General features: G+C 40.4%; 1 protein-coding gene across 1 annotated transcript in view; it reads left to right on the forward strand.

The window, feature by feature from the left end:
* The window catches only part of LOC124620052, a 155,141-nt gene extending 142,358 nt beyond the window's left edge, over nt 1–12,783 (forward strand). Inside the window, exon 5 of the mRNA XM_047146719.1 lies at nt 12,000–12,783. Within this exon, the coding sequence (XP_047002675.1) occupies nt 12,000–12,108 (109 nt within the window). The 3' untranslated portion in view covers nt 12,109–12,783. The remainder of the gene's footprint in view (nt 1–11,999) is intronic.
* Nucleotides 12,784–14,201: the final 1,418 nt, after the last annotated feature.

The following is a 14,201-nucleotide window of genomic DNA, read 5'->3' on the forward strand; positions in this document are numbered from 1 at the left end:
TCACCTCTTGTTCGCATTGACGGCACTTTGAACAGTGGAGGTTACATTTCAGATGTGTTACGACCCGTGGTTCTACCCTTAATTAGATCCCTGTGAAACCCTACATTTCAGCAGGATAATGCACAACCGTATGTTGCAGGTCCTCACACACTGGATGACCTCAGGGAGGTATCTGTCAAATAGTGGAACAGGCTTGAGCAGTAACAGCTCAACCACCTTGTGGGCAGCATGCCAAACGCACTAGAATGCGTGGTGGGGAGTGACATGTAGTTAGCAAACTGGAGATAAACATTAAAAGAAAATTACGTCACAGTATCAGAAAAATCACTTCCTCATCAACAGTGTAATCATGGGTGTGTATGGATGCATCCATCTGTCACCCTTGTTTCATGGCGAAATGGTGTGCTATCCGTCAGATGGTCCAAAATCTGTGATATGTGGACAATTTAAGAGTGGATGGTTGTGGATGAAGCAGTAAAATGCATCTCCTGAGTGCAATCCTGGCATATTCTATTGGATTTAAAGCAGACAGTCCTGATAATCAATTTCAAATAGGGGATGTCTTGACCCGAGAGAAATTCAGCCATCAGTGCATTTGTTTGTGAATGGGCATTACTGCTCATAATGAGGAAGTCTGGATGAACTGGAAAATTGCAGAAAGTACTTGCAATACTTCATTATCGAACCAGGTGATACAGTGAGGAAGACGGGGACTCATATTCTGGAGGAACAGGGTTCAAATCACTGTCTGGCCGTTTATTTCTGGATTTTATTTGGTTTCCCTAAATTGGTTAAGGTAAATGTAAGGGGCTTTCCTTTCAGAAGGAAACGGTATATTTCCTACTGAATCCTACTGTGTGCTCCTCCTCTAGTAACTTTATTGCCAATAGTATGTTAAACTCAGAACTGCCTTCTTTCCTTCATTTAATTACTCGTCTCTGTGTCACTGAGTGTTAACAGAATTCTCAGACCATGAATGAAAATGTAAGCTCCAAATACCCTTCCATCCTCATGACTTCTCAAACTCCACCACAGACAGTTCCTTCCATTATGCTCCTGGTACCACTTTACATCACGATGCCTCATCAGACCACACTCCAAATGGTCTCCTTCAATTGTGCTGCTGTGACTGTACTGGCTGCAACTATACACAATAATCAGCCAGAACATTATGATCACCAACCTACTATTGATATAAGCCCATCCAGGTGATAGCAGCGTCACCTGGTGGGGAATGACTGTTAGTCAGACACACACATGGTGCATGTTGTATCAGTGAGTGTGCTGTCCATGTGTAGAATGGGGAAAGCGCACAATCTGTCTCAGTTTGACTGAGGGCAGATAGTGATGGCCTAGAGGCTCAGCAAGAGCATTTCAGAAACTGCAAAACTTGTCAGGTGTTCAAGGAATGTTGTGGTATCTTCAACATGTAGGTAGCAAAAACAAGGTGAAACGCTGTCCAGATATATTGGGGTTGGGTAGCCACCCATCGCTATAGATGTCAGGCATTGTAGGCTGAGCAGACTGGTAAAACACAGCAGGTGGCTAACTGTGGCAGAACTAACATCAACTTTATTGCTGGGCAGAGTACACGTGAGTATGAACACACAGTGTGCCAAACACTCCTAACAACGGACCTTAACAGTCGATGACCCATGCATGTGCCAACATTAACACCACAACATTGGCAACTACGATTGAAATGGGCAGTGACCATCAGCAGTGAATGTTGGTGCAGTGACAAAGCATTGCATTGTCTGATGAATCCCAATACTTCTTCATCATGCTGATGAGAATGCACAAATCTACAATCTTGCAAGGGAAAGCTCCTTGACACTTGTACTGTGGGACAGAGACAACCTGGTGGGAGCTCCGTTATGCTCTGGAGAACATTCACGTGGACATCCACGGGTCCTGTGGAGCTCTTGCAAGGAACCATGACAGCCAAGGACTATCATACACTGGGTGCAGAGCAGAAACATGATCGTCAAGTTTCCCAATGGCAGTGGCATTTTTCAACAAGATAATGCGCGATCTCATAAGGCCAGAGTGTGATGGACTAGTCCGAGGAACACAGTGGTGAGTTCCAATTGATGTGCTGGCCCCACAGTACGCCAGATCTGAACCCAATTGAACACATCTGAGATGTGCCTGAACGTGGCATCAGAGCTCATTGCCCCCTCACCGGAATTTATGGGAATTAGTGGACTAGGGTGTGCAGATGTGGTGCCAACTATCTCCAGCGACCTACATCTACATCTACATCCATTCTCCGCAAGCCACCTGACGGTGTGTGGCGGAGGGTACCTTGAGTACCTCTATCGGTTCTCCCTTCTATTCCAGTCTCGTATTGTTCGTGGAAAGAAGGATTGTCGGTATGCCTCTGTGTGGGCTCTAATCTCTCTGATTTTATCCTCATGGTCTCTTCGCGAGATATACGAAGGAGGGTGCAATATACTGCTTGACTGCTCGGTGAAGGTTTGTTCTCGAAACTTTAACAAAAGCCCGTACCGAGTTACTGAGCGTCTCTCCTGCAGAGTCTTCCACTGGAGTTTATCTATCATTTCTGTAAGGCTTTCGCGATTACTAAATGATCCTGTAATGAAGCACACTGCTCGGCGTTGGATCTTCTCTATCTCTTCTATCAACCCTATCTGGTACGGATCCCACATTGCTGAGCAGTATTCAAGCAGTGGGCGAACAAGCATACTGTAACCTACTTCCTTTGTTTTCGGATTGCATTTCCTTAGGATTCTTCCAATGAATCTCAGTCTGGCATCTGCTTTACCGACGATCAACTTTATATGATCATTCCATTTTAAATCACTTCTAATGTGTACTCCCAGATAATTTATGGAATTAACTGCTCCAGTTGCTGATCTGCTATACTGTAGCTAAATGATTAGGGATCTTTCTTTCTTTGTATTCGCAGCACATTACACTTGTCTACATTGAGATTCAATTGCCATTCCCTACACCATGTGTCAATTCGCTGCAGATCCTCCTGCATTTCAGTACAATTTTCCAATGTTACAACCTCTCTATATACCACAGCATCATCCACAAAAAGCCTCAGTGAACTTCCGATGTCATCCACAAGGTCATTTATGTATATTGTGAATAGCAACGGTCCTACGACACTCCCCTGAAGCATACCTGAAATCACTCTTACTTCGGAAGACTTCTCTCCATTGAGAATGACATGCTGTGCTCTGTTATCTAGGAACTCTTCAATCCAATCGTACAATTGGTCTGATAGTCTCTTTGCTTCCATGCCACAATGCATCACCACTGTTATCTGCAGCAAAGGTGGACGTATGGGCTATTAGGTAGGTGGTCGTAATGATCTGGACGATCAGTGTTCATCCAAATAAATATGCAAGGAGGAAAATTTTGCAAGTAGGATGCATGTGTGAAGAGCACAAACTCAACCCTCCTCTGTAGTGCTGAGAAAAAACGTACTGCTGGACCTTTCTTTGTCCCTGACAGATGACTGGTAATTCTGAGGCAGCTGTAAGTTTTGCAGACAGTGTTCTTGCACTTACTGTTATCTAGCTGTCTTGTGGAGCTGTCACTCGTGGTCGATCATCTACTGACATATACTGAGCATTTCCCCGACTCTCGAAATCGTCGCCAAAACCTTGATAAAAATGCCTCGTGTTTATGGCACATTTCACAGTTCTGAGACCTTGGTACGTCTCTGATCTGTTGTAAGGTTTCTGAGAATTCTACCTCGCAAAACAGGATCCAAATGGCATTGCTAGGTGATTGTGACTTAAGCTTTACCAAGAGACTATTATTTTGACATGAGTAGAGCAGACACAGTTGAGACATTATGGCTCAACCACACTTCTTTCATTGTCTTTGGATCATGTATCCATCTAAAGAACTTCTTTCTGTCTGTGTGGAAATTTTGACAATCTGTTGCAATGATTGTCTGTCTTCTCTCCTTTTAATTTTTTGGACAGTGGTATACTGACTTGAAAAAAAATTGCATTCCAAAAAATAATTAATGTTGAGTACTGAAAATTCTGGAATACTTTTGTCTAGGTAACACATTTAAGTGATTAACATTGCAGTATCCCTGGCTAACATAATTACAGGATAAGCCATTGCAAATCTGAAATGCTGCTACATAAAAAAATTGGTGAACCCACCAGAATGTTGAATGCAATGCATGCATTGTGTTGTACAGGTGTCAGACGACAGTTTGTGGGATGGACTTCCGTGCGTGCTGCATTTGCTCGGTTAGTAAAGGGGCAGTTAATGGTGGCTGTGGATGATGTTGAAGTTGTCATCCATTTATATCCCGTATGTGCTCAATTGGAGACAGATCTGGTGATCGAGCAGACCATCTACATTTACATCTGCATCTACATGATTACTCTGCAATTCACATTTAAGTGCTTGACAGAGGGTTCATCGAACCACAATCATACTATCTCTCTACCATTCCACTCCCGAACAGCGCGCGGGAAAAACGAACACCTAAACCTTTCTGTTCGAGCTCTGATTTCTCTTATTTTATTTTGATGATCATTCCTACCTATGTAGGTTGGGTTCAACAAAATATTTTCGCATTCAGAAGAGAAAGTTAGTGACGGAAATTTTGTAAATAGATCTCGCCGCGACGAAAAACGTCTTTGCTTTAATGACTTCCATCCCAACTCGCGTATTATATGTGCCACACTCTGTCCCCTATTACGTGATAATACAAAATGAGCTGCCCTTTTTTGCACCCTTTCGATGTCCTCCGTCAATCCCACCTGGAAAGGATCCCACACCGCACAGCAATATTCTAACAGAGGACGAACGAGTGTAGTGTAAGCTGTCTCTTTAGTGGACTTGTAGCATCTTCTAAGTGTCCTGCCAATTAAACGCAACCTCTGGCTCGCCTTCCACACAATATTATCTATTTGGTCTTTCCAACTGAAGTTGTTCGTAATTTTAACATCCAGGTACTTGTTGAATTGACAGCCTTGAGAATTGTACTATTTATCGAGTAATCGAATTCCAACAGATTTCTTTTGGAATTCATGTGGATCACCTCACACCTTTCGTTATTTAGCGTCAACTGCCACCTGCCACACCATACAGCAATCTTTTCTAAATCGCTTTGCAACTGATACTGGTCTTCGGATGACCTTACTAGACGGTAAATTACAGCATCATCAGCGAACAACCTAAGAGAACTGCTCAGATTGTCACCCAGGTCATTTATATAGTTCAGGAACAGCAGAGGTCCCAAGACGCTTCCCTGGGGAACACCTGATATCATTTCAGTTTTACTCGATGATTTGCCGTCTATTACTACGAACTGCGACCTTCCTGACAGGAAATTACGAATCCAGTCCCAAAACTGAGACAATACCCCATAGGCCCGCAGCTTGATTAGAAGTCGCTTGTGAGGAACGGTGTCAAAAGCTTTCCGGAAATCTAGAAATACGGAATCAACTTGAGAACCCCTGTCGATAGCGGCCATTACTTCGTGCGAATAAAGAGCTAGCTGCTTTGCACAAGAACGATGTTTTCTGAAACCATGCTGATTACGTATCAATAAATCATTCCCTTCGAGGTGATTCATGATGTTTGAATACAGTATATGTTCCAAAACCCTACTGCAAACCGACGTCAGTGATATAGGTCTGTAGTTCGATGGATTACTCCTGCTACCCTTCTTAAACACTGGTGCGACCTGCGCAATTTTCCGATCTGTAGGTACAGATCTATCGGTGAGCGAGCGGTTGTATATGATTACTAAGTAGGGAGCTATTGTATCAGCGTAATCTGAAAGGAACCTAATCGCTATACAATCTGGACCTGAAGACTTGCCCGTATCAAGTGATTTGAGTTGCTTCGCAACCCCTATGTTATCTACTTCTAAGAAACTCATGCTAGCAGCTGTTTGTGTTTCAAATTCTGGAATATTCCATTCGTCTTCCCTGGCGAAGGAATTTCGGAAAACTGCGTTCAATAACTCCGCTTTAGAAACATGTTGACACTCTGTAGAGCATGTTAGTTTGTGAGCTAGCATTATCCTGTTGGCAAACTTCCCCTGGAAAGCTGTTCACGAATGGCAGCACAACAGGTCGGATCATCAGATTAACAAGTCAAGGTGCATGGGATAACCACGAGAAAGTTCCTGCTGTCCTATGACATCACACCCGAGACTGTAACTCCAGGAGTATGTCCAGTGATCTAGCATCGCAGACAGGTTGGATGCAAGCCCTCGGCTGGCCTCCTCCTAACAAACACACAGCCATCACTTGCACTGAGGCAGATTAGATTAGATTAGATTAGATTTACTTTCATTCCAATTGATCCGTAGTGAGGAGGTCCTCCAGGATGTGGAACATGTCAGAAAAACAACAATACATGACAAATATTTAAACTAAAACAAATAAGCTAATGTACCATTCCACAGGTCCCAAGTGGAATGATCGTCATTTTTTAATGAACACTAAGAGTCATTTTACAAATACTATTGCACTGAATTTAAAATAAAAAAGTTTTATATTTATTTATAAGGTAAGAAACATGTAATACAACTACTGTAATACTTATTTACAATGAACACATTACTGCACTGAAATGGTGCAGAAGTTAGATTATACTTACACACACACACACACACACACACACAAATTTTCAGTGAACACATTACTGCACTGAAATTGTGCAGAAGTTATGTTGTACTTATATACAAATCAGTTGGTTTTCCTCAGAAATTCATCAATGGAGTAGAAGGAGTTGGCCACCAATAAATCCTTTAGGCTTCTCTTAAACTGAATTTCATTGGTTGTTAAGCTTTTTATGGCTGCTGGCAAGTTATTGAAAATGTGTGTTCCTGAATAATGCACACCTTTTTGTACAAGACTAAGTGACTTTAAATCCTTGTGAAGATTATTCTTATTTCTAGTATTGATTCCATGAATTGAGCTGTTGGTTTGAAAAAGTGATATATTTTTAATGACAAATTTCATTAAGGAATAAATATATTGGGAAGCTGTAGTTAGTATCCCTAGTTCCCTAAACAGGCTTCTGCAGGATGTTCTTGAGTTCACACCACATATAATTCTTACTGCACGTTTTTGTGCCCGGAAAACTTTAGCTTGGCTTGATGAATTACCCCAGAAAATAATCCCATATGACATTATGGAATGAAAGTAAGCATAGTATGCCAGCTTTTTCATTTTTATATCCCCTATGTCTGACAAAATTCGCATTGCAAACAGAGATTTGTTAAGACGCTTCAGCAGTTCTGTGGTGTGCTCCTCCCAGTTGAATTTATTATCAAGCTGTAATCCCAAGAATTTAACAACGTCCACTTCTTCTATCTTCTTGTCATCATATGTTAGACATATACTCTTGGGACACCCCTTACAAGTTCTGAACTGCATGTAGTGTGTTTTTTCAAAGTTTAGTGACAAAGAATTGGCTAGGAACCAGTGATTAATGTCTACAAATATTTTATTGGCTGATCTTTCTAAGACTACACTTGATTTGCTATTTATTGCAATGTTTGTATCATCAGCAAACAAAACAAACTTGGCATCTGGTAATGTTACTGATGAAAGGTCATTGATATACACAAGAAAAAGTAAGGGCCCCAAAATGGAACCTTGTGGGACCCCACATGTAATTAGTTCCCAGTTGGATGATGCCTGATAGCTTGATACATGTCTCTTTCCTAATAACACCCTTTGTTTCCTGCCAGAGATATAAGATTTGAACCATTTTGCAGCATTTCCTGTTACACTATAATATTCTAGTTTACTTAAAAGGATATTGTGATTTACACAGTCAAATGCCTTTGACAGATCACAAAATATACCAGTTGCCTGCAATTTTTTGTCTAATGAATTAAGTACATTTTCACTGTAAGTGTAGATAGCCTTCTCAATATCAGAACCTTTTAGAAATCCAAACTGTGACTTTGACAGTATGTTATTTGAGATAAGATGGTTATAAAGACGACTGTACATTACTTTTTCGAAAATTTTTGAGAATGCTGGCAACAGTGAAATTGGACGGAAATTTGATGCTATTTCTTTATCTCCCTTCTTAAACAGTGGCTTAACTTCAGCATATTTCAGCCATTCGGGAAATATTCCACTGATAAACGACTGGTTACACAGATAGCTTAATATGTTACTTAGCTCAGAATCACATTCTTTAATTAACTTTGTTGATATTTCATCATACCCACTAGATGTTTTTGATTTTAAAGATTTTATGATGGACATTATTTCTGTTGGGGTAGTGAGGGTCAAATTCATATTATGGAAGTTACTTGAAATGTCTGGTCTAAGGTAATCCATAGCAGCATCTACCGAACCTGACAACCCCATCTTTTCAGTAACAGTTATAAAATGTTTGTTAAAAAGTTCTGCAACACTATACACATCTGTCACCAATGCATCATTTACTCTTAATGCTATTTGTTCCTCTTCATGTCTGGTTCTACCGGCCTCCTCCTTCACTATATCCCATATTGTCTTTATTTTGTTATCTGATATGACTATCTTTTCCTTGTAATATATTTGCTTTGACATCCGTATTACAGTCTTTAATATTTTGCAGTATTTCTTATAATGTGCTATAGCATCAACATTGGAAATGTTTCGGATTGACAGATACAGTTTTCTTTTTGTTTTACAAGATACCCCTATTCCTCGAGTAATCCATGGCTTCTTTGTAGACTTTGCTCTAACCTTGGTAAGTTTTGGGGGAAAGCAGTGTTCAAATAAGGTAAGCACTTTATTAGCAAAAATGTTATATTTTTCATTCATGCCATGAGCACTGTAAACATCAGTCCAGTGAATGTCTCTGAGGAGTGTCCTAAAATAATCAATTTTTGGCTTACTGATTACCCTCTTGAGCTCAGATTTAACAGATTTTATATCCTGTTCAGTATTAACATTTAACAGAAGGAACTGCATTTCATGGTCTGAGAGGCCATTGACTATTGGTTTTGTAATATAATTTTGTTCATTTGACTTTTCTATAAAGATATTATCAATGGCTGTTTGTGAGCAAGTGGTTATCCTAGTGGGGAACTTTACTGTGGGAATTAAGTTGAATGATAGTGTTACTAACTCAAATAGGTTCTTATTGGGAGAGTCTTTAAGGAAATCTACATTGAAATCACCAGCAACCACTATTTCTTTGTTTTTGGTTGTTAAATGGGCCAGTACAGCTTCAAGGTGGTTTACAAACAGATTAAAGTTACCTGCAGGTGCTCGATATACACTTAATATTATGAAAGATTTTTTGTGAAAATCTAATTCTGTTGCACATGCTTCCATATGCTGTTCTAGGCAAAATTTATGAATGTCTATGTTCTTAAATTTATGACAGTTCCTGATGAATGTGGCAACTCCTCCTTTCTCCATTTCTGATCTACAATAGTGAGATGCTAACCTAAACCCTGTAACACTTAAAAGTTCTATACCAGTGGTCACATGATGTTCAGAGAGGCAGATTATGTCAGCTGGGTTTGAAGACTCTAATTCATCTATGCAGATAGTTAATTCATTAATTTTATTTCTCAGTCCTCGAATATTTTGATGCAATAAAGATAGCTGACATTTCACATTGACTGACTTAAAATTGGATGGAGTTAAAATATCTGCTGACTGTTGAAAATTCTTAACCAATGGCTGTTTATGTTGATGTAATAAGCTGGAATTATGTTTTTTGATTTCTTTCTCAAACTGAAGGTTTGTCTCAGTTCTAACCTCTCTCAAAATTTGTTTTCTTTCTGTCCTCCCTACCCTAAAAAAGGGTCTTTTCTGAATCCTATAACCACTGGTATTTTACCACTCATGACAGTGCCTCCCCCCTTTAACTTTCCTGCTATTTCCCCAGCCAATTTACCCTTCCCCTTCCTGTTGAGGTGAAGGCCATGCCTAGTATAATCCCACCTACTGACAGAATCAACATGAACCACACCAATGTGTGACCCCGCACCCGACATGAGCAGCCGTTCCAGCTCCAAATTAACTCTCTTGACAGAAGAGTTCAAATGAGGTCGGTCATGGCGCCCAAGAACAGATACAAACTCAACACTGGTATGCCTCGATGCTGATGCAATCTTCGCCAGGTCACACTCTATGCTGTACCCAGGATCTCTGTCAATACTGTTACCTGCCCCACCCACTATAACCACGGTGTCTTCCTTAGTGAAATCTTTGCAAAGTGATCCTAAATCCTCTGTCACCTGCTCCAGACCAGCACTAGGTTTAAAAAAATTGGTGACCTGGTATTCTGATCCTAGTTCATCCTGCAAGAGTTGGCCAACACCTCTTCCATGGGAACTACCTAACAACAACACTTTCTTTCTCTTTACTGATTTCCCTACATTCTTACTTTTCAATTTGCTGCTGAAAGTTTGTTGTGCCCTGTCTACACCTGTAACTGCTTGAGGCTCACCAGCTTCTAACTGAAGCAACAGGTCAAATCTATTTTCCACATTCACCATAAAGCTGTCAGACAAAGTTCTAGGCCTGTTCCTCCTGTTGCCTGTTGCCACTTCCCACCTCTCTTTACCCTTCTCCCTCCTTAACCTGTCAAGATCTCCCCTGGCCTTGTCTAACTCAGCCTGAAGGGCAGCAATTTTCCCCTCCTGTTCCAGTATCTTCCTATCTCTACTACAAATCCTACAAAACCACTGATGAGTCTCATTTACTTCCCCTATTCCCACGCCACTACAGTCACCCACATGGAAAAAACTACAGCACCCATCACACCAAAGCCCCGACCTAACAATTCTACGGCAAGTCAAGCACTTTTCACTCATGATAAACGTAATAATTTATTAAGAATAAGTCAGTTAAATTACAGATAAACACGAAAATATGGTTACACAAATTTGGCCTATACGCAACTGTGTGTAAACAAAAACAAAAGTGCAAAGTTTCTGAAACAACAAGTTAAACTTTACGCTACTTTCCGGAAATGCTAGTTAAATAATGAAGAGGTACGCTAAGTTAAATTGCTGGAGAGAGCAAGGAACAACTAAACGAAATTCTATAGATTTGCTGCAGCAGAACGTAAACAGAAAATACGACTGTACGGTCTTTTCGCGTTTTCTGCTATATTACGTAATGAGAAATGAAACCTTTAATGGTACACTTAAACGGCACACTAATACACTTATTTACCACGTAATCAGTACTGATCTATGTGTTTTATAATCTAAAATAACTTATCTTTACGAGAACTTCAAACCTCGCGCTTTCATCAGAAAACACAACAGACCTCCACCCTGCCCTCCAACAAGCTCTCACTCGACACCTCTAAACGTCACAAATTGCGGTGGTCTGGGGTCAGCTACAGGGTTTCTGGCTTGGAGCTGCGCTCAAAGTAACCAATTTGTAACAGTTTGTTGTGTCACTGTGGTGCCAACTGCTGCTCAGAATGGTGTTGCAACTACGGTGCGATGGGCCAGAGCTGTGTACCGAACACGATGTTCTTCCCTCTCGGTTGTGCCGTGTGGCTGTCCAGTGCCCAGTCTTCTTGCAACTGTACATTCTCACGACCGTAGCTGCCAGCAGTCGTGTACAGTGGCTACATTCCTGCCAGTCTCTCTGCAGTATCGCAGAAGGAATGACGAGCTTCAGCTTCTAGTAGCCCTGTTACTCGACCTTGTTGAAACTCGGTGAGGTGTCTTTGTCACCTTAAAGCTATTCTTGACTAATGTCAACTCACCACATCCAATCTCAAAGGTAACTTATGCTCATGACATTTGCAGTGTGTATTTAAAGCAAACCTGATTTGCATCCTCATAGTGGTGCTATTAGCGCCACTTTTATGCGACCAGAGCAAAATTTGAACAGACGTCATCTTTCAGATATATAAACAGGCCTGCCAATTTCCGTTTATCTCTTACAACTCTTTCTTGATGTTGTGAATTTTTTTCTGTCAGTGTATAATCCCTGTCTCTGGCTCTATGCTATTTTCTTACGGCACACGACATAAATGTCTTTGTATTCCAGGGAGACACATCCACCAGATGCCAATGACATCACCTATAGTCAGGAGCTACTGAATGACCGCCCTGAAGCAGACAACCTGTTCACGATACTGCGGGAGCTCACAGTGTGACAGGAGGTCGACAGGACAGCCTCAGCCAAAGTGCATCCCGTTTCTGGTGTTCGGCGACCTCCCTGTACTGCGACACAGCTGGTGGTGGTGCATCAGTCCTTTGTAGGATATCACATCGAGTCCCACTGTTGGACTTCAGACATCGAGCATGACACGCACATTGCTCTGGCCCAACATTCGTAAACCACTGCTTCCTGAACCCCGTATCTGTGTCAGCTTGAGGTGTGAAGGAGAGTGCTTCACTTACCTTGATATTTTGCATGTCCAGTACTATGAAAAAGTTAATCGTACATACAGATATGTTCTGAGCAACTACTATCAACGTATTTCTGATTGACCTCTCAGACACTTATCTTTAAGTTACTGAGTTTAATTTGTGTTCAATCAATTTCATACCTGATATAATATGTAACTGCTTCTCCCTCTGATGTTCATAAGTGTTTTTTTTCTATCATGGTGCTGTAAATGATTAATTCATGACACATGCATTTGGTTATCATGCAACACTGTTTTATAAATTTTATATAGTTGACATCTCATTTACGAAGCCTCAGTCACTCGTTTTGTATATGGTGCAAATATTTATGTTGTTTGTTAGCCATTTAATTTAATTTATTGTAGCCACTAAAATAATTACATTACAGACTTTTCATGTAGAATGATCTCATCCACATTACCTACATTTTAATACTTTTTAAATATATGTACTACATTTTTTAAAGAAATTCTGTCTGTCAATTTTATTTTGCTGAGATTCATTTGGTTCTAAGTATAGCTGCAGCATGAAAATACTGAACAAATAGTAATTATAAGAAATATTGCATCTTGGGCTGTTGAATCAAAGATAAGAATCTTAAAAACAAGTTATACCTTAATTGACCTTGAAAGGAGTAATTTGACATAATCTAAAGTAATCTATGGATTACAAAGGTTGACTGAAAAGTTTGGCTACAGCTTATTGTATAAATGAAACAGAAGGAAAGGGAATACACTTCAGAGGTAAAAAATATTATGCTGCACGAAAGATTTATTAATAACTAAGTAACCAATAGACTGCCTTCTTGCAAAAGTTTATTCTGCCTCCAAATTCATTGGAACACATACATTACTTTTTTTCATTTTGATTTGTAGGAGAAAACCAATGACAGTAAAACAGTAGCCATTGTGCTTGGATATTAAAAAATGAAACAAAAACAATGTTATTGCAAGAAAATTAATTAGCACTTATTAATTAATGTTCTGCAAGGACGGTAAAACAAATCTACAGTAAACAAAAAAGAGTTCATCTTTTATGTATTAAGAAATAATGTACTACATTGTTTGGAATTTATAGAGAGAAAAATAGGTCAAGCTAGTTAGTTCAGAGTGGTATTACACGTTTCTGCATGTGCCACAATACAGGGATCTCTTACACTACAGCAGACACCTCATTGTTAAGGCATGGACCATGTACCTACGTGCCTTGAAATAACAAATGATCAACTTCAAATGATTTTCTCATTATATTGTAAAGAGGCCCAGTCTTGCTTGCAAAATGAAGGCAGATCTCACCATCACTGACAGAACTGCTTGTGGCACAGAGCCAAGTGGGGGGGGGGGGGGGGGGGGGGGTCAGGGGATTCACTCAATAGATGAGAGCTCCATTACACATACGAGGTAGCTACATGGGTAGCAGTTGGTTTGTGGAGTGCACTGTGCAGGTTTTCATGTTACAGGAGTGCAGAATTGTGAAAACAGGGATTCAGCCTCAAAGAATGAAAGTCACACAGTATGAGGGCAGCCCTATAAAACATTGCCATAGGTGTGTTGGGAAAAAAAAACGGATCTTAAAGTGCTTGTAGAAAGTACTGGCACAGGAATTGTTATATGCAATGGAAGCTGGCTATAGCTGGAGGTAAGTTCAGCAGGAAATAAGCCAGGCCAAGGGAGTGCAATCCTGATTTACCTCAAGTTAATATATTGTTTTGTGGGTGTAACAGTTAGTAGAAAATGCTCATCTTCATTTTTTGGCAACCCCCAATGCTACAGTGGCTGTAAAGAATTGTGAGAATCTGCTCCAGCAGATTTGCTGCATCTTCCCAAACTCTACACAA

The sequence above is a fragment of the Schistocerca americana genome, chromosome 6 (assembly GCF_021461395.2).
Source record: "Schistocerca americana isolate TAMUIC-IGC-003095 chromosome 6, iqSchAmer2.1, whole genome shotgun sequence".
Classification (NCBI taxonomy): domain Eukaryota; kingdom Metazoa; phylum Arthropoda; class Insecta; order Orthoptera; family Acrididae; genus Schistocerca; species Schistocerca americana.